This window comes from Bos javanicus, chromosome 24 (assembly GCF_032452875.1).
Source record: "Bos javanicus breed banteng chromosome 24, ARS-OSU_banteng_1.0, whole genome shotgun sequence".
In the NCBI taxonomy this organism is placed as follows: domain Eukaryota; kingdom Metazoa; phylum Chordata; class Mammalia; order Artiodactyla; family Bovidae; genus Bos; species Bos javanicus.
The window spans coordinates 35,072,281-35,096,653 of NC_083891.1; the positions used below are offsets into that span (position 1 = coordinate 35,072,281).

Here is a 24,373-nt window from a genome sequence, read left to right on the forward strand (position 1 = left end):
GTACATCCTCTTTGGTGAAATGTCAGTCTATATCTTTTGCACGTTTTCTAATCAGATTATTTTTTATTGTTGAATTTTGAGAGTGATTCAGGTATTCTAGTATGTTTGGTTTGCAAAAAAATTTTCCCCAGTATTTGGCTTTTTATCCTCTTTTTACAAAGTTCAGTTTATCTAAATTTTCAAAAATATTTTTTGTGTCATGTTTCAGAAACTTTCACTCAGTTTTGTAGTTCTCAAAAAATTGAGCAGTTGTTTTTCTAAACACTTTAACATTTAAATCAGTGATCCAGTATGAGTTAATTTTTGTGTGAGGTAAGAACTTTAGATTGAGATTCATTTTTAAAATAGATATTCAATTTTCCAATACCATTTTTTCAATTCAGTTCCTTCATTGAATTGCTTTTGTACTTGTCAAAAAATCACTTGGCTGTACTTGTATGGGTCTATTTCTTGGTTCTCTATTCTGCTTCATTCATCTATATAGTTGGCCCTCTTTATCCATAAGTTCCACATCCACAAATTCAGTTTACCACAGATTGAAAACTTTAGAGAAATCCAGAAATATTCAAAAAGCAAAACTTGTATTTGCCTGTAGTCAGCAGTTATTTACATGACATTTACAATGTATTTACAACTATTTACGTAGCATTTGCATTGTATTATGTATTATAAGTTCTCTAGAGATGGTTTAATCTAGGATGTGTGGATGGTATATGCAAATGCTGTGCCTTTTTGGTTTGTTTGGTCGTGCTGCACAACTTGCTGGATATTGGTTCCCTGACGAGGGATCGAACTCAGCTCTGGCAGTGAAAGCGCTGAGTCCTAACCATTGGACTGCCAGGGAATTCCACTGTGCTATTTTATTTAAGGGACTTCAGCATCTGTGGATTTAGGTATTTGCTGGGGTCCTAGAACCAATCTCCTGGAGACACCAGCAGAGGACCGTATGTCTGTCCTTCTGTGCATAGCGCACTGTCTTGACTGTTGTGGCTATGTGAGTCTTAAACTTGGGCAGAGTTATTCCTCCACATAATTCTTTCTCAACATTTTTTAGCTTTTCTAGTTCCTTTGCTTTTCCATATAGATTTTAGAAAAATTTTGCCTATATCTACCTTATGTACGAAAACTATTGCTGGTATTTGATAGGAATTACGTTAAACCTTAATGTCAATTTTGCGAGAATTAATGTCTTTATCATGTTGAGTCTTTCAGTCCATGAACACTATATGTCTCAATTTATTTAAAATTTCTTTCATCAATATTTTGTAGTTTTCAGCATAAATTCTTTGCATTTTTTGTTAGATTTATTCCTCAATATTGCTTTACCTGAGTAGATATAAATGACATTCTGTTTTACATTTTGGTTTCTCCATATTTATTGCTAATATATAGAAATACAGTTGTTTTTGTGTGTTAACCTTATGTCTTATGACCCTGTGGAACTCACTTATTAGTTCTTGGTGTTTTTGCTTGTTTTTCTTCTGTAGTTTCCTTGTGATTTTTCTGCAAAATGATATCTGTAAATATAAATGATTAACTTTCTTCCTTTCTGATCTGTGTGTCTTTTATTTCCTCTACTTCATTGAGCTGGCTGTAAGCTTCACTGCCGTGTTGAATTAGAGTGGTGAGAGACGACATCCTTGCTTTGTTCTTGATTTTTGAGGGATATCATCTTTTTTTTTTTTTTTTTTGCCATTAAGTTTGATGTTAGTTTCAGGGGTTTTTTTGTAGATATTCTTTATAAGTTGATAAATCATTCACTCTATTCCTAGTTTCCTGAGAGTTTTTCTCATAAATGGGAGTTGGATTTAATCAAATACTTTTTCTGCATCTGTTGATATCATGTGATTTTCCTTTAGCTTGTTCATATAGTGAATTATATATGAAGAGTACTTTTATGATTTGCTCTCTTAGCAACTTTCAGATACTCAGTACAGTATTGTTAGCTGTAGTGACCGTGCTGTGTGTTATAGCCCAAGAACTTATCATCTTAAGTTGTCCAAGCTTGGAAAGTCCAAGCTCTTGTTTTACAACGAAGCCCTCTTTCCAATCTAGTCCAGTATCACTTCTTTGAGCAGCTAATGATGGTTGTTGCATGTGTGTGTGTGTGTTGGAATGTGAACATGGGCTAGCCATCACTGTGACTGAAGAAGGAAGTCTCTTCAGGTTTGTCATTCTTAGCTCAGGGGTCTTCATATAATGAGGTGACAGCCACTCTGCTTCCTCAACTGCTCACACAAGCTGGAGAGTCTTCAAAGGAAAGAATCCTTTCCAATCATAAGTCTGAGAGCTTTGGTAGACATGTGCCTCCACAACCTTTCTTTGACTCACAGAGTTTTGAAAAAGCCCCTTTAGACAAAAACACCTGCATCACGATGGTCTGGTACATGGGTAGACGCCTCTGATTTTATCCTTGGCAACTTATGATGTAATCTTATGTTCCAGAATTAGAATTTTAAAATGAAAGATCATCATATTCTTTAGCCAAATGGTGGAAACAGGCTTCTTTATCTATAATGCTTTTGTGTGTATTTCTTTGTATAGCTTTTTTTTTTTTTTTGGTTGCTGTAGGTATTAGACGTGTATAATTCACAACATTGGATTGGTGTTGACATTTTACTGGTTTGTGGAAAGGGTAGAAATCTTCTTTATGTTCTTTTACCCTCCTAGTATATAATATATTCATCTTTAATATCTATATAAAATGAGAAACAATCAGGTAATATTAAAATTTTTTGCTTCAACTTTTAAGAGGATGAAAATATATTGTATTTTCCCCTATTTTTACTTTTTCATTTGTTCTTTCTATTATCCAAAGATTCATTCTTATTATCATTTTTGATTTGAAAAATTTCCTTTATTATTGTTCACCAACTATACTTCAATTAAAATTTTAAATTATTTTTTAAAAATAAATAGATAAAAAAGAATTTCCTTAAACTGTCATTTTAGAATAGATCTGCTGGTCACAAATCTCTTAGTTTTTTGTCATCTGAGACTATCCTTTTTTTTTTTTTTTTGATATGGAATTCTACTTGGATGGTTTTTTTGTTGGTTTGGATTTCTTTGGCTATGTCCTATTAGTTTCTTCAGTTTAGAGGCTTAGGTCTTTTGCCGAATACAGGGGATTGTTAGCTTTTATTTATTTCACTCCTTTTCAGTCCCATTATCTTTCTTTTCTCCTTCTGGGCCTCTAGTGACATTGCTGCTACTGCTGCTGAGTCGCTTCAGTCGTGTCCCGACTCTGTGCGACCCCATACACGGCAGCCCACCAGGCTCCCCGTCCCTGGGATTCTCCAGGCAAGAATACTGGAGTGGGTTGCCATTTCCTTCTCCAGTGCGTGAAAGTGAAAAGTGAAAGGGAAGTTGCTCAGTCGTGTCCGACTCTTAGCGACCCCATGGACTGCAGCCCACCAGGCTCCTCCGTCCATGGGATTTTCCGGCAAGAGTACTGGAGTGGGGTGCCATCACCTTCTCCGTCTAGTGACATTAAATCTTATGATTACATAGGTCTCTGAGTCTCTGTTCATTCCTCCCACCCCAGCCACCTTTGATCAAGGTCTGGCTTTGTGAAAATCTGTATAGGAACTTTAAGAAGATAGCAATGAGCTGTGCATTTTTAAAAAATTATTTTATTTTTTAATTCAACAACAAATGTGATCATTCTGAGAAACTATTCCACATTTTAACTACATGTGTTGATTAGAGTGACATGAAGCACACAGGCAAGTGACTCATTTTGCTGCCTTTAAAAGGAAACACTGCTTTGCATCCCTTTCCTCCTTATTAAATAGTCAAGATCACACACTGGTGCTTGTTAAAATAACCAGTAGATTCGGCTCTTTGAAATGTGCCAACCCAGTGACAACGAGGATTCTGAAAAATGAAGATTCCACAAGCCATTTCTGTGACTCATCAAAAGGCTTCAGACTGGAAAGGAAAAGTGCATTTCATTTTTTATTAGTCAATATAGTTGGCTGGAAATCAGTTTGTTTTTCTCACTTTCATTTACAAAGTCAATGGGCTGGGTTTATTGGAAAATATTTTTATACTACTGCTAACTGAACATATGACGTGTTTTATTTTTCCCCAAAGAAACAAATCAGACACTTGAAGGAAAAATTTGAAAAGTAAACTCTCTTCCCCCAAAATAAAGTCAAACCATCTGAAAGTTTTCACTTATTCATGCCCACACAAAATCTAGCTTGTGTTCACCCATACCTGTAAACTGTTAAAATGATCGAGAGGAAAATCCTCTGTGAAATTACCCATGAATATATTTTTATGACTTCTTACGATGTATCAGTTTCTTACAACAGCCCTACATGGTCATATTTCACATGTGATAGTTGTTGTTACATTTATTTTACAGATGAGGACATTGAGGCTGTGAAGTGTACTCGATTGGAATATGACTCTGTGTGCTTATGACGTGATAACTGTTTACATAGTAATATTTTTCTTTTTTAGAAGGTTGATGTCTCAACTTTGTATCTTAATTCTGTCCTCCCTTAGATTTTTTTGGAACCTCAATCATTTTTATTCTATAAAAATATATCTCCTCTACCTAAAAGTATCTCTTTAAATTTAAATCATGCAAGCTTTAATTTTTCTCATTTCTTTTGGCCATTATTTCATTTGTTCCTTTTCCACTAGCTTTTCTACCCATTATAAGTTGATTTATGCCCCTTCCATTCTGAGAAGCATTCTATTTAAGGTCGATGGTTTAAAAGAAAAGCTTCCCCAAGAGTCTCACCGTAGCTTTTCTGGGCCTAGGTGGTCTATTGTACATCTGTTCCGTAACCTCTTGCGTCAGGTGTCTGTGGGGTTTGTAGTTTTCTGGTAGCTTTTATGAGCTCTGCGCCCACTGCTTTGTCTGTCTGTATTCTTAGTTACACAGAACAGAAAGGTCCTTGTCTCCATCCTTCAGACATCCCTTGGATAGGTTAATACAGGCACACACAGCAGTTGACAAATATGGTCCTGCTCTGCTCCCTCCAGTTCAAGGTGGGGGAAGTGGGGACCAACCTGTTACCTGCTCAAGACCAAGACCACCCCCACTCCAGGAGAGAGTTGGTTAACAGTGAGTAAACATGTCACAAATTTTCCTACCATTTGAATGTGGCTTGTACTCCATGGGATATTTGCTTTTTTTTTCTCTAAACCTTTGTTTTCCTGAACTCCTTCAAATTTGGTTCACGGAGCTGCTGGGTACGGTGGTTTTTTTTTTTTTTTCCTATAGGGGAACAAGAGTTTGGAGTTTCCTAGTCCACCACTTTGCTGATGTCCAATAGTGACTTTAAAAAAAAGTTGTAGCAAAATACCTAGAATATGTAACTTACCATTTTAATTATTTCTAAATGTACAGTTCAGTGGCATTACGTTGTTCTGCAACTATCATCAGTGACATTTTAATTACAAATTATTCGGCTCCTTCTGCGTTTTTCATTTTAGTTGATCTCCATGTGGCATTTTGCTCTGCTCTTAAGTTCTTTCTACAGTTTTTTCAGCTTTCATGACACTGCTATATCTTTCTTCCCCATCTCTTATTGCTCATTGGTCATGTTTGCTCTGCTTGTCTTTCAGATGTTAATGTTTCCCAGAAGGCTATTATTCACTCTTTTTCCATTTTCCCCTTGGTTTACACTTGCTGGGTAATTGCATCTGTTATCATGAATTTAAATGTATTCTTGTGACTTCCAAATCTGTATCCAGCCCAGTCTCTCTGTTGAACTCAAACTCATATTTTGAACTACCATCTAGTTATCCATAAAATGGTAGGTATCCTACAAGAATATCAAGTTCAGTATATCTAAAATCTTTATCTTTCCTCTCCAAAATGTTATTCTCTGCCTTGGTTAATGAAGTCACTCTCTACTCACCTAAACTAGAAGATATTCATTCTTAATCCTTCCTGTCCCTCTCTCAGTCATTGTTCAGATTCTTTCACTTCTAATGCTCCATTCCTGTTGCCCCCAGTTAGTGCAGACTTGGATCTTTTTGTGCTTTATTACCACAGTATGCTCCTGACCACTCCCTTTTCCACCTGTTTCTTCCTTTTTTAATCCATTGTCTTTATCATTGTCAGACTTTAGTAAAATAAAAACTAGTCATGTCATTCTTCCTCTCCCCCAAATTCGTATGGTTCCAATAACAGAAATACCAAAACTCTTAGCCTGGTGTGTTATACCTTTAATACACAGTCGTTAACCCATCCTCACAGCGTTGTTTCCTGCACCCTCTTCCTCATATCTGTGGAACCAGAGCATCCTATTCTCATTCTTTAAATTTTTCTTGCCTTTCTTCTCTTTAGATTGCCTTACCCCACCTTCATCTTGCTCTTTTCAAATTCTCTTCTTTAAAGATCAACAAACTCAAACAAATGGAGCCTAATTAAACTTATAAGCTTTGGACAGCAAAGGAAACCATAAACAAAACGAAAGACAACCTGTGGTCTGGGAGGAAATATTTGCAAATGATGCTCCCAGTAGCGGATTAATTTACAAAATATGCAAACAGCTCATACAGCTTAATGTCAAAAAAACACAACTGAATCAAAAAAGAAAACCTAAGAGACATTTCTCCAAAGAAGACATATAGAGGGCCAACAGGTACATGAAAAGATGCTCAACATTGCTAGTTATTAGAGAAATGCAAGTTAAAACTACAATGAGGTCTCCCCTTACAATGGTCAGTGGCCATCATTATAATGTCTACAAATAACAAATGTTGAAGAGGGTGTGGAGAAAAAGGAACCCTTCTTACACTGTTGATAGGAATGTAAATTGGTGTAACCGCTATGGAAAACAGTATAGAGATTCCTTAAAAAGCTAAAAATAAAGTTACCATTTGATCGTGCAATCCCACTTCTGGGCACATACCTAGAGAAAACTAATTTGAAAAGATACATGTACCCCAATGTTCATAGCAGCGCTATGTACAAAAGTCAAGACATGGAAGCATTAAATGTCCATCAACAGATAAATGGATAAAGATGATGGGGGTGTGTGTGTGTGTGTGTGTGTGTGTGTGTGTGTGTGTGTGTGTGTGTGTACATACATACAGGAATATAGGATAGTGGAATATTACTCAACCATAAAAAATGATGAAATAGTGCCATTTGCAGCAACATGGATATACTTGGAGATTATCATATTAAGTGAAGTAAGTCAGACATTGAAGGACAAATGTGATATAATTTGTATGTGAAATCTTAGAAAATAATACAAATGAACTTATTTACAAAACAGACTCTTAGACATAGAAAACAGGCTTTTGGTTATAAAAAGAGATGGGATTAATTAGGAGTTTGAGATGAACTGATACACTCTACTATTTATAAAATGGATAAACAACAAGGACAGGGAACTGTATTCAGTGTCTTGTGATAACCTATAATGGAAAAGAATCTTAAAAAGGATAGATATATATGTAACTCAGCCACTTTGCTGTACACCTAACATTGTAAATTGACTATAATTCAATATAAAGAATGGCTAAAGAGAAATAAAGGTCAGCTTATATTTCATGTCCTTTATGTTAAGCAGTCTTTTCTCTGTTTGTGTACTTTGTAATACTCAGGATCCCATATTATTTACTTGTCCTACCTACTAACCAGTGAGCTCCCAAAGTATTTTACTGTTTTTATCATCAGTGTTATTACTACTACTAACTCGTTCTATTTTCTGAAGGCAGACTTACAAATAATTATAATAAGCACAGTAATTCCTGAAGCAGGAAGTGCATAGGAGGTGTTTTATTTTGTAACATTTTCTCAGAGTCTTGGGGAAGGCAGCACAAACATTTGAGGCAGTCTGCATGTAAGAAATATTCATGTTCCAGCTGGGAAAAGAGCAGATAAAAAGGCAATGGGGTAGACTGAGCAATGGGACGTGACTCGAGCACAGTATGACTCAAGCCTGGATACATGTATGTGGAGAAAAATGAGGCTGCAAAGGTTTGAGATTTTTGAGATTGGTTGGGAAAAGCCACTGTATGTTTAATTAAGTATTTGGATTACTAAATTTGTTGTTGTGTAATTATCCGAGGATGCACTGGCATGTATATAGTAATGTCACAGTGCTTAAACATATTTTAGTTTAATACCAGAAGTTGTTAAAATTCCCTGAGGAAATTCTTTTTCCATTTTCATATCACTGCTTAATTTTGAGAAATTTCTTATCTCTTTACCTAACAAAGAGATTAACATGGACCCAAAGTATTTTCTTTAAGTGGTACATCAACTGTCATCAAATATTTGACAATAGTCAAGAAAAATTTTTTGATTTTCAAAAGTCCTTGTTTTACTGCCTTAATTTTTTTTTTGTGGAGGGGGTGTAGTTTCTCAAAAACTTATTTAGAATAGTAACGATTTTGATTTTGAAATTTTACTTAAAGATGAAATTTTTTATACATAGTATTTTTTTCTTTCCTAGTGCCTTTATATTCTTGTACTTTATAACAAGTGTAATATTACTAATGGACCTAATCTTAAATGATATTTTACACGGGAATCTTACTTTTGTAATTCAGAACTATCCAGAGACTGAAGTTGGCAGCAGTGTTAAGTTGAATAATTTCCTCCTGCTTCTCCTTTACTTAAACTCTGTTGTGAGGTAACACAACTAGTGCTTTCCCTGCTCCTAATACCAGCTCTTTTTAAGACATATGAAATGTCCATTCTTTAGAGTTTCTTGTAAAATGTTATACTTGTCATTAATTACGGTTGCCTTTGTGTGTTTATGTGAAAGTATTCAACACTTCGCTAATGTGACTAGTTTCTTTCAAAATACACTGCAATAACTGGTCTACTGCTGCTGCTGCTAAGTCGCGTCAGTCGTGTCTGATTCTGTGCAACTCCATAGACGGCAGCCCACCAGGCTCCTCTGTCCCTGGGATTCTCAGGGCAAGAACAGTGGAGTGGGTTGCCATTTCCTTCTCCAGTGCATGAAAGTGAAAAGTGAAAGTGAAGTCGCTCAGTCGTGTCCGACTCTTCGTGACCCCATGGATTGTAGCCTACCAGGCTCCTCCGTCCATGGGATTTCCTAGGCAAGAGTACTGGAATGGGGTGCCATCGCCTTCTCTGACTGGTCTACTATCATTGTTCAAATATACATATCAAAGGATTTAATTTTTGTAATTCTTTGACATTGACTCCTCTCCATAATGATTATTATCGGAGGATAATAATTAATGTTAATTTCTGTTAAGGTTCTGAATTCTGGTACTAGAATATGGAGTTTAAGAAGTGGCAAGCCTTATTCTCCATTATTTTACAGAACTTCAGAGTACTGAATAAAAGTCAGAATTCTTTGTCCTACTCTAAGGTTGTATTATCTTTTGTAGCTTCTCTGCTTCATTAAAGTGAAAGCCTGCATCCCTGTCCCCAATCTCAGTGTTTTGACTCCCCTTACAGCCTCTGCTGGTATGTCTATACCTTAGATTATGCTAGAAGGATACCTTCTTGCCCATTTTATTTCTCTGATAAAAAAAATAATTTTGGCTTATGAAGGATACTGAAAAACTGTCTCCTATAATTGTAAAATCAAAGTATATGGTGATAGGGCCAGACATCTAGTCCTGGTGACTGTACACAAGTTAGTGGAGGCCGCTAGTTTTCCATTAACAAATGCATGCTTGAATTCTATTGTTAAGAATAGTCAGATGCATCATCTTTTTTTTTTTTAAACCCAACTTTTAATTATATATGGGATTGCTACACTCGGAAGGGTTTTAATATCATGACCTGAGATTTACTCTTGAGGTTTTATGACCACATGACTAAAATATCTATTTTCTCTTTATGTCATTTCTGTCAATAGTGAGACTAACTTGTAGAGCTTCCAAATGTCAGCTAGAGAAATAAAGAGTGAAAAGTGGAACTGTTTAAGGGTCGAATACGTCACTCATTTAGCTCTCACAGAGCCTGAGTTGTAGTGAGTTATTTCCATTTTATAAAAGAGAAAACTGAGGCTCAGTTATAAAAACAACATTTACCAAAGAGTGACACTTTTTGTCAGCCCCATCTTGCTCCTGGTCTCACTGTTTGAATGGATGATTCTCTCACCCTTTTGGTGCAACAAGTCCTATATCTCCTACATTGGCTTTTAATGAGCTCTGTGTATTTCAGAGAGGTGCTTTAGGTCACAAGAGGGGCTTCCCTGATATCCGCCTGCAATGCAGGAGACCCCGCTTCGATTCCTGGGTTGGGAAGATCCGCTGGAGAAGGGATAGGCTACCCAATCTGGTATTTTGGGGCTTCCCTTGTGGCTCAGCTGGAAAAGAATCCGCCTGCAATGCAGGAGACCTGGGTTCGATCCCTGGGTTGGGAAGATCCCCCTGGAGAAGGGAAAGGCTACCCACTCCAGTGTTCTGACCTAGAGAATTCCATGGACAGTTCGTAGGGTCACAAAGAGTGGGACACGACTGAATGACTTTGACTTCATTAGGTCACAAGAATTAGAAGATCCAATGTAAATTGAGTTAAACCATAAGGAAAATGTATAATCTTGAGATAGAATGGGAAGGATAGTTTCCAGAGTAGATTAATTCAGTGGTTCAAAAACATCATCATAGACTCGGGTTCCTTCCGTCTTTCATGTCTCTTGTCCTCACTGTGTTTAGCTTTGTTTCCTGCCAATTTCCCTTGAGGCCCCAAGGTGGCTCCTGTTGTTTAAGTGTCATATAGAGAGATGACAGTTTCTCATAAAAGGAGAGACTATCTCTGACATGTATCTCTTTCAGGAGAGAAGAAACTTTTCCCCAGAAACCTTTCTGTAGGTTTTCCCCTCACATTTGATGTGCCAGATTATTACCATATTCCTGTACTTCAGCTGAACACTGGCAAGAGTAGTAGGCCTCCATGTTTAGCTTAAATTAGAAGTGACCTCCTTGAGTTGGGGAAGATCTCTCCCTTCATGGAAGCTCATAGTTTGATGGAGAAAGGTGGGTTGCCCGAACAAAATCAAGATTGAATTAGGAAGGTAGAAGGAGGAAATAGTTGTTGGGGGTAGGAGAGCCAACAGTATCTGCGATGCTGTGAGTAAAACGCCATGGTCACATCAGAAATCGAGCTGTGGAGATTAAAGTAAAAAATAACTCTAATATAAGGAAAACTGTTCGATTTCATAGGTAGTTTGGGGAAGGTCATGCAGAAGAGGGCGTGGTGGCGTACTAGAAAAAATATAACACTTTGACCCAGGACACTAGGTTTGAGTCTTAACCAGTGTACTTTTCTTGTTTTAATTAGACGAATATGACTTGTGATTTTCTATTAATTTTTAAATGGTACTTCTTGGACTTAAATACACATGTTTGTTCTCAATTCCTAACTTCATTTTAGAGATACAGGGTTTTTAAATCATGTTTTTGTCATGGTCATGTTATTTCTATAACTATTAGACCAAGAGTTTGTATTTTGATTGTAAGACAACTTACTAGCTCTGTGGCATTGGACAAATTGGTTAATGTTTCTAATTGTTATTTGCCTTGATTATGGAATGTAGTGTTAATTAAACAAGGGATTTTTTGAGTTTTTTCCCTAACATTTAGTAACTTAAAAAAATTATTTGGAGTAAGATTGTAGGCAGTTTGCAGTATATTTATTGGAAAGAGCGTGTTGTGAGTAAAGTTTAATGCACAATTCCCTCACTTTCTAATGTTTTATTTGATATTAGAAAACAACTTAAACTGTCATAAATTTAGATGTTCTGGACCTTTTAAAACTGGAAAGTGTCTTTGGAAGTAGGAGCTCTTAAAATAGTACTTATTATAAGATGTAATAATATGTTGATTTTATTACATTATGCTTACTTGTATTTCCTAGGAATGTTTTATCAAAATTCGACCTAAAATTGTGGGGCTAGTGTTACTTGCATTACTCTATAATCTATGCAATTTTTTTGGAGTGACATGGTCTGCTGAAACTTACTATCTAATAAGGAAAGTGTTATTTCTTGAGTAATATAATGCATTTGCTCTGGAGCAAAAAAATCATTGGTTTAACGTACATTTTATGCCCACTTGTTCAAGACATTCTGGAAGATGCTGTGGGAGAAAATGAGATGTTAACTGTGGTTTCTGCTTTAAAGAGTTTAAATTCTAGTCTAAGGGGTATATATACATTTATTTTCCTTGTCCTAGAAAATAGTGAATTAATATATTTATTGATTGGTTTTCAAGACAAGTAAAGATTCTCATCTCTTTATTGTAAAAATCATTAACACAAGTATTCAAATGCTTTATGAGACTAAGAAATGTGTCTCAAGGATAGATGAACCTGTTCTGGTGGGGAGACTTTTTCTTCATATCTGTACAAACCTGAATTCTAAAAAGCCCGCAGTAGGGTTAGTTGGTCTCTTTAGTCGTCTTCTCATGGTCAGTTTCCAACCTAAGCAGTGATATATTTTAAAACCTATAAAAATTTGACTAGACTTTGCAGTTTCCTAGAGAAATATTTTAAGTATTCTAAAATAGCTGGAGTTATTCATACCTTGACTTAACACAAAGTATATCTCCCCTGGCTTCTATTTCTCTTTCAGGCTTTTATGAACATGACTGTTCATGGTCTCCAGATAGTGTGTTTTCCTTTGCTGCTTTTTATTTTGGGGCTTTATTGTAGTCAACTAAATTTCTCCAGTTAAATACAATGAAGATGACTTGGGATTGTCTGACTGTTTCCCCGTTGGCACATGATGAGATATAATCTAAATAGAAGCATTCCTACTTCAACACTGATTGGTACACCTTCTCATTGTCCTGCTCTTGCTTAGATAATACTTAAATGTCCCTCTTAAAAGTAAAAGCCCATGCTTGTCCCTTACTTGTGGCTGTTCTAAAAAGTTTTTCAAAGAAAGAGAACCCAGTATATTTATATACACACCATAAAAATGTATCAAAATGCAGAATTTATTTTACACTAAACTTCACATTTTAGGAACTAGTATTTGATACTACCTTATAAAATATTTGTGGTCCAAAATGTAAGTCATTTGTTTTTTATGAATGTCTAAGAAATAAATAAATTCAGTAGTTAAAGGGAAGTGAAAAGTAAAATTTCATGCCCTTATATGGAGAAAAGGGCATGAGTTGAGGTCACTTGTAGCCAGTTCGTGGTGATTTTGCTGCTCCTCTGCCTGAGAGAGTTAGAAAGTGAAAACTCTGTTATCAGTGGTGTCTAACCTTTTTGGCATGAGGGAATGATTTTATGGAAGACAACTGCTTGCTTCTACTGTGCCGCTGGGTTCCTAGCAAGCCGTGGACTGGTACTGGCTTGGGGGTTGGGGACCTCTGCTCTATATGAAATAAAAATGAGTTTTCTCTTCTTCCAGTACTCATGTAACCTTGTAGAAGGTGTTAAATGAATGCAGGATGTGTGAGAGAAAGGCAGATAAGCAGATTACATGTTAAAGCATAAGTTTTTTTCTTTATACTCATGAAAGAGGAACGTGTTCATAGTGTGATCCAAAAACTAACTTTGTTTGTTTGTTTATTTGTTTAGGATGGATTGGATGCTTTGGTATATGATTTGGATTTTCCTGCCTTAAGAAAAAACAAAAATATTGACAACTTTTTAAGCAGATGTAAGTAATTTTTTGTGGAGGTTAATGCTAGACTATAATGAAATATTGACTTAGATAATTCAAGCCCTTTTTTTTCTTTCTATTTACTCTGGCTATTTCATCAATAATGTCTACATCAGATGAGAAGGAAATAGGAAAGAAACTTTGTCAGTTTGAGTGCTTATCAGGAAAATCTAAAATATCTTGCAGAGAAGGGAATAAAAAGTAAATGGTTAAATAAATATGTTAAACATACATGCACATTGAATTTCAATAATGTTTTATTTATTCTCTATTTTTCTTTTATAAATGAATTAGCTGTTATATTTTAATACCTGCAGGTTAAGAATTGATTACATATGAAAAGCCCTCCTACCTGTAAGATATGAATTTTCTTCATGAAACCTGGTGTATACTTAAGTTTTACAGATGTTCTTTTATAAAAAGATGTTTATAAGATTTTGATATTAGATATTTTGTTTAAATTTTGATTAGAAAACTTAATAGAGTAGTTTCAAATTTTTCATCTTAAATAATTGATAATAAGAATTTTGGTCATAAAATCTTCCCCACTCCATTTTTTAAAATCTATTCCTAAACTATACATATTGATACAGTTAGGTTGAGGTTGTTGTAGTATCTGCCAATTTTGGTTATGTATGTTTTGTTAGAAAAGTTTTATTTTTCTAAATAGTCAGATGTTTTTAACTTTAGATTTACTTTCTTTTATCATTTCTACACTTTGAAATCCTGCCTCAGAATTTTACTTATCAATCTTTTGGGTTTCTGCTTCTCTCTTTTTTATAAAAATATTTTTTCAGCCTTAATTCTGTTTTAGAATATAGTGCCAGATTCTGAATAGTGAACTTTTAAACAAGTTTTATTAATTTCTCACATCTTACTGATATTGCAGGAAAATTTTAGTGCTGTTTAATATGCTTCACCTCCTTACTTAACAGTACAGAAGAACTGAAAAGATGGAGAAGCTTGACCAGTTCTTTGATGGGAGGTGAAAGGATAATTGCTTGTTAGTACAGAGAGTAGGGGGGTGATGGGAGAGTATAATTTGGTGAAGTAAGATCACAAGAATTGGAACACATTTTAAAAAATCAGTTACTGGTTTTACTATGCAACATTGCTGCTTTCATAATATTAAGTTTGCCTTTACATTATATTTTGTAAATAGGAACACCAGGAGCCATAGTAGAAATGTTAATAAGTAAAGTGAAGATAAAAAGCTAAACTATGTAAACTGATTAACCTGTGTAGTTTAGTCTGGTTTTTAGATTGAAGAAAAATACAGAGAATAATATTAAAAGTTTTAGCAATTCATATCTAGCGTTAGGTTAAAATTTTGACTGAGTAGGATTTATACCAGGATTGTGAAGTTTGTTTAAGGTTCAAAAATCAATTTGTGTAATTTATCATATTAACATATTAAAAAGAAAATCCATAATATCATCTTAGTAAATACAGGAAAAGCATTTGAAAAAATTCAGTATTCATTCTTGGTTTGCAGATATCTCTCTGCAAACTTGGAATTGGAGGAAAATTTCTAATGCTGATAGGAGAGGCCACAAAAAACCTATAGTTCAGATTGTATTTAATTGTGTATCACTACATGCTTTCCTCCAAGAACTGGGAAGAGGCAACTCTGTCTTTTTTCATTACTTTATTCACTGTTGTCCTGGAAGTTTTAGACAGTGAAATAAGGTAAAAAGGAAAAAGTATAGAGATTAAAAAGGAAGAATTAAAATTTATTCAGACAGCATTTTTTTTGGAGTACAGAAAATCCTCAAGATTCTACAGAAAAACTTACAAGAACTTAGCATTGAGGTTGTAAGCTAGAAGATTGATATACAAAAAGCAGTTTATTTCTATATTTTAGCAATAAGCAATTTTAAATAGACCTAACAAATATAGCACCACTTACAGTAGAAGCAGAAGCATGAAAAATTTAAGGATAAATTTGACAAAATGTTTGTAAGACCTGTATACTGAAAATGATTTCATATACTGAGACAAAGAAGACCTTAAAAAAGATACTCAGTGTTGATGGATTGGATAATTCAGTATTAAAATGTCAGGAATTCCCCAATCAGAGTCCATGTGGTGTCAGAACCTAAGCAGGCATTTTTGTATTAAAGTAACCATTAATTCTAAAGTTCATATGGCAATATTGGGTCTGGAATAGCCAAAACAATTTTGTAAAGTAAGAACAAAGTTGGAGGATTAACAGTTTTGAATTTTAAGATCAGGACAGTGTAATGAAATGAAAGAGTAAACATATAGATAAATGGAACAGAAATAGATCCGTACATGTACAGTCAATTGATTTTCAACAGACTTGACAAGGGATTTCAGTTCCTAAACCTTACTTTACAGTATATGCAAAAATCAACTTCAAATGGATCATAGACCTAAATGTAAGAGCTAAACCCTTCTAGAATAAAACATAGAAAATATATAGGATTTTAGTTAGGGAAGAATTTCTTAGATGGGACACAAATAGCACAAACCATTTTTTTTCTTTTTAAGATAGATGCTATCAAAATTCAAAACTTTTTCTCTTCAGAATTATATTGCTAAGAACATGAACAGGTAAACCACTGACTGGGAGAATATAGTTGCAAAGACAAGTGAAAGAGGAAAATAATCTTTTCAACAAATGGTGCTCATAAAACTGGATATCCATATGCGAGAGAGTGAAGTTGGACTTCTGTTTCACACCCCATACAAAATTAATTCAGAATATAAAACTGTGAAACTCTTAGGAAAAAATACAGGCATAAATTTTTATGACCTTGGATTACACCATTGTTTCTTATATATACACCTAAAGTACAGCGGCAGAAAAGAAATAAATAAATTGGGCATCATCAAAATTTAAAACTTTTGTGCTTCAAAACTACACTGTCAAGAAAGTGAAAAGACAACTTACAGAATAGGGGAAAATATTAACAAATCACATACAGTTTGTCCCCTACATATGGACCTTCAAATTGTGAACTTTCAAAGATGTGAACATGTGTTCCACGTGTCCAGTTGTATAGGTTAGATCACATATCTGGCATTCGTTGTCACATGCGTGCATCCTCTTCAAGTGGTTGTGCTTTTGTGTAGTTACTGTACAGAACCCTGTACGTCCAGTACAATATCTTTATTTCAAGCTCAGCTTGTCTATAAGCAAGTGTAAAAGCAGCAGTAATGTAAGTGATACTACTGTACTTTTTAAGGTACAGTACTGTAAGATTTAAAGTGTTTTCTTTATTTTTTATGCATTATTTGTGTGAGAAGTATTATAAACCTCTTACAGTGCAGTACTGTGTAGTGGATTGTTTTAGTTGGGTACCTTGAGCTTACTTTGCTAGACTTAAAACCAATCGGACTTATGAACATGCTCTTGGAATGGAACTCATTTGTATGTAAGGGTCTTACTGTACTTGATAAAGGATTGCTATCTAAAGTCTTACAACTCAATAATAAAAAGACAGCCCAATTTAAAAATGGGCAAAGGGTTTGGATAGATGTTTCTCCCCCTAAAAAATGCACACATATGAAAAGTTACTCAACGTGATTAGTCATTAGGAGGTTGCAAATTATGACCACAGTGAAATATCAGTACACACCTATTAGAAAAACTAAAATTTTAAAACTAACAGTATCAACTATATATGAAAATGCAGAACAGCTGAACTCTGACACATTGCTGGTTGGTTTGTAAAATGGTGAGCCACTTTGAAAACCAGTTTGGCCTTTTTCTTATAAAGTTATACATGCATTTATCACATAACCCAGGGATCCCACTGCTGGGTGTTTACATAAGAGAAATATAATATGTATGTATACACACAAAGACTTATGAGAATGTTTAAGGAGTCTTTGTCTATAATTGCTGTAAACTGGAAGCAACAGAAATGGACATCAGCTGGTAAATAGATAAATAAATTGTGATATACCATGTAATGGAAGATTCAAAAGTGAGAAAGAGTGAATTACTGATAAGTGCAACAACATTGATAAATCTCAGAAGCACTGTGGTAAGTGAAAAAAACCAGGAACCCTGCCCCCAAAAAGGCAGGTACAAAAGGGTACATACTGTGTGACTCCCATTTACATGACAATGTGACATTCACCTTCAACTCCTGAAGTTGTATTTATGTAATATTTCACAGAGAGTAATAGGTTTTCACAGGATAGTATTCTTCATATTGCTGAAATTAATTTATATGGATTTTTATAGTTTTCATTATTGGGTACATCAGAATTGTTTTCTGAATGTAAATGTTTTGTTTCGAATGACTTTTTGCTGACAGGTATCTCATGTAGTGATCTAAGAATATACCTGGAATATGGAATAAGATCTTTTTCTTTAGTAATTAAGCTCAAGTCTCAGTAAAGTATAACAACTTTAAGGTATCAGTTCAGTTCAGTTCAATTGCTCAGTCATGTCTGACTCTGCGATCCCATGAATTACAGCACGCCAGGCCTCCCTGTCCATCACCCACTCCCAGAGTTCACTCAAACTCATGTGCATTGAGTCGGTGATGCCATCCAGCCATCTCATCCTCTGTTGTCCCCTTCTCCTCCTGCCCGCAATCCCTCCCAGCATCAGGGTCTTTTCCAATGAGTCAATTTTTCGCATGAGGTGGCCAAAGTATTGGAGTTCCAGCTTTAACATCAGTCCTTCTAAAGAACACCCAGGACTGATCTCCTTCAGGATGGACTGGTTGGATCTTCTTGCAGTCCAAGGGACTCTCAAGAGTCTTCTGCAACACCACAGTTCAAAAGCATCAATTCTTCGGCACCCAGCTTTCTTCACAGTCCAACTCTCACATCCATACATGACTACTGGAAAAACCATAGCCTTGACTAGACGGACCTTTGGTGGCAAAGTAATATCTCTGCTTTTTAACATGCTATCTAGAAAGTTATCTAACATAACTTTCCTTCCAAGGAGTAAGCGTCTTTTAATTTCATGGCTGCAGTTAGCATCTGCAGTGATTTTGGGAGTCCCAAAAAATAAAGTCAGCCACTGTTTCCACTGTTTCCCCATCTATGTGCCATGAAGTGCTGGGACCAGATGTCATGATCTTTGCTTTCTGAACGTTGAGCTTTAAGCCAACTCTTCACTCTCCTCTTTCACTTTCATCAAGAGGCTTTTTAGTTATAGAGGCATGAAATATTTTAAACTTCAGTCCCGACTATATTATAGGCTGTATTTTCATCTTTTTGTGTTGAAGACTGTATGGGAACTGAAAGGGAAAAGATAACCTGTGACCATTTGACTGAATACCTAGTTAAATATAAAGATTTGTTTCTCTGGACTCTAAACTATAATATCTGAATAATGATGACTACAAAGAAAATATCAGCTTCACATAACTGATAAAGATTTTAAGGTGAACTTTTAGAGTAGGGGTTAGAAAGGTATCTGGATAAAATCAAATTATCTTGGTGGCAGTTAGTCACGTTTTTGAAGAAACATATTTTGGGGGAGGTATTTTTTGGGGCTCCAAAATCACTACAGGTGGTGATTGCAGCCATGAAATTAAAAGACGCTTACTCCTTGGAAGGAAAGTTATGACCAACCTAGATAGCATATTGAAAAGCAGAGACATTACTTTGCCAGCAAAGGTCCGTCTAGTCAAGGCTATGGGTTTTCCAGTAGTCATGTATGGATGTGAGAGTTGGACTGTGAAGAAAGCTGGGCGCTGAAGAATTGATGCTTTTGAACTGTGGTGTTGGAGAAGACTCTTGAGAGTCCCTTGGACTGCAAGGAGATCCAACCAGTCCATTCTGAAGGAGATTAGCTCTGGGTGTTCTTTGGAAGGAATGATGCTAAAGCTGAAACTCCAATACTTTGGCCACCTCATGCAAAGAGTTGACTCATTGGAAAAGACTCTGATGCTGGGAGGGATTGGGGGCAGGAGGAGAAGGGGACAACAGAGGATGAGATGGCTGGATGGCATCACCGACTCAATGGGCGTGAGTTTGAGTGAACTCTGGGAGTTGGTGATGGACAGGGAGGCGTGGCGTGCTGCAGTTCATGGGGTCACAAAGAGTTGGACACGACTGAGCAACTGAACTGAACTGATGCAATGAAACGAGGAGGGGAAGATTTGAAAACAGTAATTTTTGGCTGTCTGTGTTTGTAAACCATTATAAATTTAACAGAGATTTTGGGGTACAAGATTCATAATTATATGAATCTTTTAGAAAATCATGCTTACTAAACAAATCTTATCAGTCTACAAGAACGTAATGGAGATCGTTGTATGTCTGAAAAAAAACCCATGAACCTGAAAGTAAAAATATGGTAGAGAATTTGTTTGGATTAAAAAAATAAACCCAGCAAGGGAAGTTTACAGCTATACAAGCTTATCTCAGGAAACAAGAAAAATCTCAAATAAACAACCTAACTTTATGCCTAAAGTAACTAGAGAAAGAAGAACAAACAAAACCCAAAGTTAGAATTAAAGAAACAAAGATCAGAGCAAAAATAAATAGAAACTAAAAAACAATAGAAAAGATCTGTGAAACTAAAAGTGGATTCTTTGAAAAGATAAACAAAATTGATAAACCTTTAGCTAGACTCATTAAGAAAAAAAGGGAGAGGGCCCAAATCAATCAGAAATGAAAAAGGAGAAGTTAAAACCAACACCACAGAAGTACAAAACATCTTAAGAGATTACTGTGGGCTTTTCTGATAGCTCAGTTGGTAAAGAATCCACTTGCAATGTAGGAGACCCCAGTTTAATTCCTGGGTCGGGAAGATACCCTGCAGAAGGGATAGGCTACCCACTCCAGTATCCTTGGGCTTCCCTTGTAGCTCAGCTGGTAAAGAATGTGCCTGTAATGCAGGAGACCTGGGTTCGATCCCTGGGTTGGGAAGATCCCCTGGAGAAGGGAAATGCTACCCACTCCAGTATTCTGGCCTAGAGTATTCTATGTACTGGATAGTCCGTATGGTCTCAAAAGAGTTGGACATGACTGAGTGACTTTCACTTTCACTTTTCATGAGCAACTGTACACCAGTAAAATGGACAACCCAGAAGAAACGGACAGATTCTTAGAAAGGCACAATCTGTGAAGACTGAACCAGGAAGAAATAGAAAATACAAATAGACCAGTTACCAGCACTGAAATTTAATCAGTAATTTTAAAACTCCCAGCAAACAAAAGTCCAGGACAAGGTGGCTTCACAGGTGAATTATGCCAAGCATTTGGAGACCAGTTAATACCTATCCTTCTAAAACTATTCCAAAATTTTGCAGAGGAAGGAATATTTCCAAACTCATTCTGTGAGGCCACCATCACCCTGATACCAAAACCAGAGAAAGATATCACAGAAAAAGAAAATCATAGCCACTATCACGGACAAACGTAGATGCAATAACGCTCAGTGAAATACTAGCAAACCAATTCTAGCAATGAAGTAAAAGGATGATATACCATGATCAAGTGGGACTCATTCCAGGAATGCAAAGATATTGCAGTATCTGGAAATCAATCAATGTGATACACCACATTAACAAATTGAAGAGTAAAATACATGATCATCTCAATAGATGTAGAGAAAACTTCTGATAAAATTCAGTATCCACTTGTAGTAAAAGCTCTTCAAAGTGAGCATAGAAGGAACATACCTCAACGTAATAAAGGCCATATATTACCAAACCTTAACATCATACTTAATGGTGTAAATCTGAATGCATTTCTTCTGAGATGAGTAACAAGACAAGGCTGCTCACTCTTGGCCATTTCTGGTCAACATAGTTTTGGAACTCGTAGCCACGGCAGTCAGAGAAAAAAACTGGTAAAAGGAATCCAAATTGGAAAAAAGTAAAATTGTCACTGTTTGCAAATGACGTGCTATAGACATAGAAAATCCTGAAGATGCTACCAGAAAACTACTAGAATTCATCAATGAATTATGTTGCTGGATACAAAATTAATATGCAGAAATCTGTTGTATTTATACACTAAAAGTGAAATATAAGAAAAATTAAGGAAATACTCCAATATAGCATAGCATCAAAAAGAATAAAATACTTAGGGATAAACCTGCAGGCAAAAGACCTGATGAAAGTAATTGAAGATGACACAAGCAGAATGGAAAAATATATTGTGTTCTTGTATTGGAAGAATCAATATTGTTAAAATGACCATCCTACCCAAGGCAGTTTATGGATCAGTAGTATTTTTCAGAGACCTAATACAAAATATTTTTAACTTGTATGGAAGCACAAAAGACCCTGAATAGCCAAAGCAAGCTTGAGAAAGAACAGAGCTGGAGGAATCAAGCTCCTTGACTTCAGACTGTACTACAAAGTTATACTAATCAAAACAGTATGGTACTGGTATGAAACAGACATAGATCAGTGGAACAGCATAGAAAGCCCAGAAATAAACCTGTGCAATTATGGTAAATTAGTCTGCGACAAAGGAGGCAAGAATATACAATGGAGAAAAGACAATCTCTGCAGTAAGTGGTGCTGGGAAAATGGGACTGCATAACATTCTCTAATACCATATAAAAATAATAAACTGAAAATGAATTAAAGACCTAAATGTAAGACCAGATAGTATAAAATTCTTAGAGGAAAACATAGGCAGAACATTGTTTGACATAAATCACAGCAATAATTTATTTTTTGGATTTTTTTGCTTCCTAGATTAATGGAAATAAAAACAAAAATGAATAAAATGGGGCCTAATTAAACTTAAAAGCTTTTGCATGGCAAAGGAAACCATAAAGCAAAAGGACAGCCACTGGACTGGGAGAAAATATTTGCAAACATTGCTAATAACAAGAGATAAATTTCCAAAAATATCAACAAACAACCCAATCAAAAATTGGACAGAAGACCTAAATAGACATTTCTCCAAAGGAGACATACAGTGGGCCAAAAAGCACATGAAAAGGTGCTCCACATCACTGATTATTAGAGAAATGCAAGAGGTATCCCCTTTCAAAAGGTTCTGTTATTGTATTAAATCACTGCACTAAAGGGTAAATTACATGCATCATTGTAAAAAGATGTTTTTATTTTTATTTTCTCAAGTTTTTATTTTTCCAAGTAATTATATTTAGGAACCTACTGTACAGTATTTTAATGGAGTTTATCTTTTCTTTAGTGGCTACTTAAATTCCTTTCCAAAACAACATTTCATGGATTATACACTTAATTAGATATTTATATATATGTAAACAGGCAGTGATGATCATCACAAAGTTTGTTCCTCTTTCTCCCATCTTAAAGTCTTAATATTTCATTACTCAGGCATGCTTCAAAATGTAAAATACTTATTTTTAAACTTGTTAAAATCATGATACTTTTCTGCTTATTAAATGATATATGCAGGGAAAATGAAATTGTCTCTACAGCTTGTACCAATGTAAAGATGAAAAAGTACTAGATGAAATTATGTGTATAGTCTTCTAGTACAGAATGACTTTTTAATTTTTTTTTAAAGCAAGATAACAGGGCTAGAAACTGTAAAGCAAACATTGACAGATTTTGTCATTTCAAAACTTTATAAAGAAAGTTGGAAAAAATGACAACATATGTAAAAGAATTACATTCCTAATGTTTGAAGAAATCCTTGCAGTCCATAAGAAAAACAGAAACTGTAAAAATGGACAAAGTAATTGAAAATGTAGTATAAAGGAGAAAAAATTAAAACGACCAATGAGCAGTTAATAGATGAACAAATGCATTAATATTTCAAGAAACGTAGGTTAAAATAAGAACGCCCTTAACCCCTGGCAATCTGAGGAAGAAAGATAAAAATAATAATATCTAGGATTGGTGAGGTATACTGGAGAGAAGTTAGACAGGATATTTTAAAACTAATAATCTTCAGGAGCATAATCTAATACTTAAAGAAATGTATCTGGCAAAATCAGGTCTGCAAATACTTTGGAATATCAATAGATTATATTGTCATTTGGGCAAAAAGTTAAAACAGCCCAAATAAAAATCAGGAGGACATTTCTGTCAGCTATCCATAGCTTGTTCAGTGAAAAAGCACATTGTAGAGTGTCTTTTTATGCTAGTGAGTATGGATAACACATTTTTAAATGAATACACATAGTCTGATGAATAAATGTGCCATGATTTTAAAAACTGTTTCTATAATAGGTGGTTCTCAGGTTCCTCCCAATTTTTCACTGTTTTAGGCTGTAATTAACATTTTTGTACATACAGCTTGGTATACTTGCTCTTCCTTTCTTTGGAGTGAATTCCAGGAATTTCTGAGTCAAAAGTTGCATCCAGTTAGCATTTTGATATATGTATTGCCAAAATTCAGTTTTATACCAGAAAGTGGTATAAAAGTTAGAATTTTTATAGTGGAGCCATAAAATTGAATATAGTATGCAGTCTAACTTAGGGTATTACATGATCTTGTTTGAAGTTATTACAAGTAAAATATTACTAAATCAGATTTTCATATACAAATGTTAAATATTCTCTTTAGTTTTAAAATAAATTATTTATCTTGGAATAAACTCATGGAAAAGTTGCAAAAATAGTACAGAGTATCCTGAAGCTGCCCTTCATCCAGCTTTCTGTAATGTTAGCATCTTTTATAGCTGTGGTACATTGACAAAACTAAGAAATTAAAGTTGGTATATTACTATTAACTGCATACTTAGATATCAGTTTTTGCACTAATCTTTTTTTTTTGGTTCCAGAATCCAGTCTAGCATATATCATTGTATTTAGTTGCCATTTTTCCATAGTCGTCTCCAGTCTGTCAGAATTCTCAAGCTTTCCTTGTTTATTTTTATGACCTTGACAGTTTTG

The 24,373-nt window shown here is 35.1% G+C and overlaps 1 protein-coding gene across 3 annotated transcripts in view; it reads left to right on the top strand.

Annotated features, from left to right (window-relative positions):
* The window catches only part of ROCK1 (Rho associated coiled-coil containing protein kinase 1), a 124,723-nt gene that overhangs the window by 23,232 nt on the left and 77,118 nt on the right, over nt 1–24,373 (top strand). For 2 of the 3 annotated variants that reach the window (XM_061399800.1, XM_061399801.1), the window contains exon 2: nt 13,499–13,580. The exons of the other annotated variant lie outside the window; for it this stretch is intronic. In XM_061399800.1, the coding sequence (XP_061255784.1) occupies nt 13,499–13,580 (82 nt within the window). The remainder of the gene's footprint in view (nt 1–13,498; nt 13,581–24,373) is intronic. 3 annotated transcript variants of the gene reach the window in all.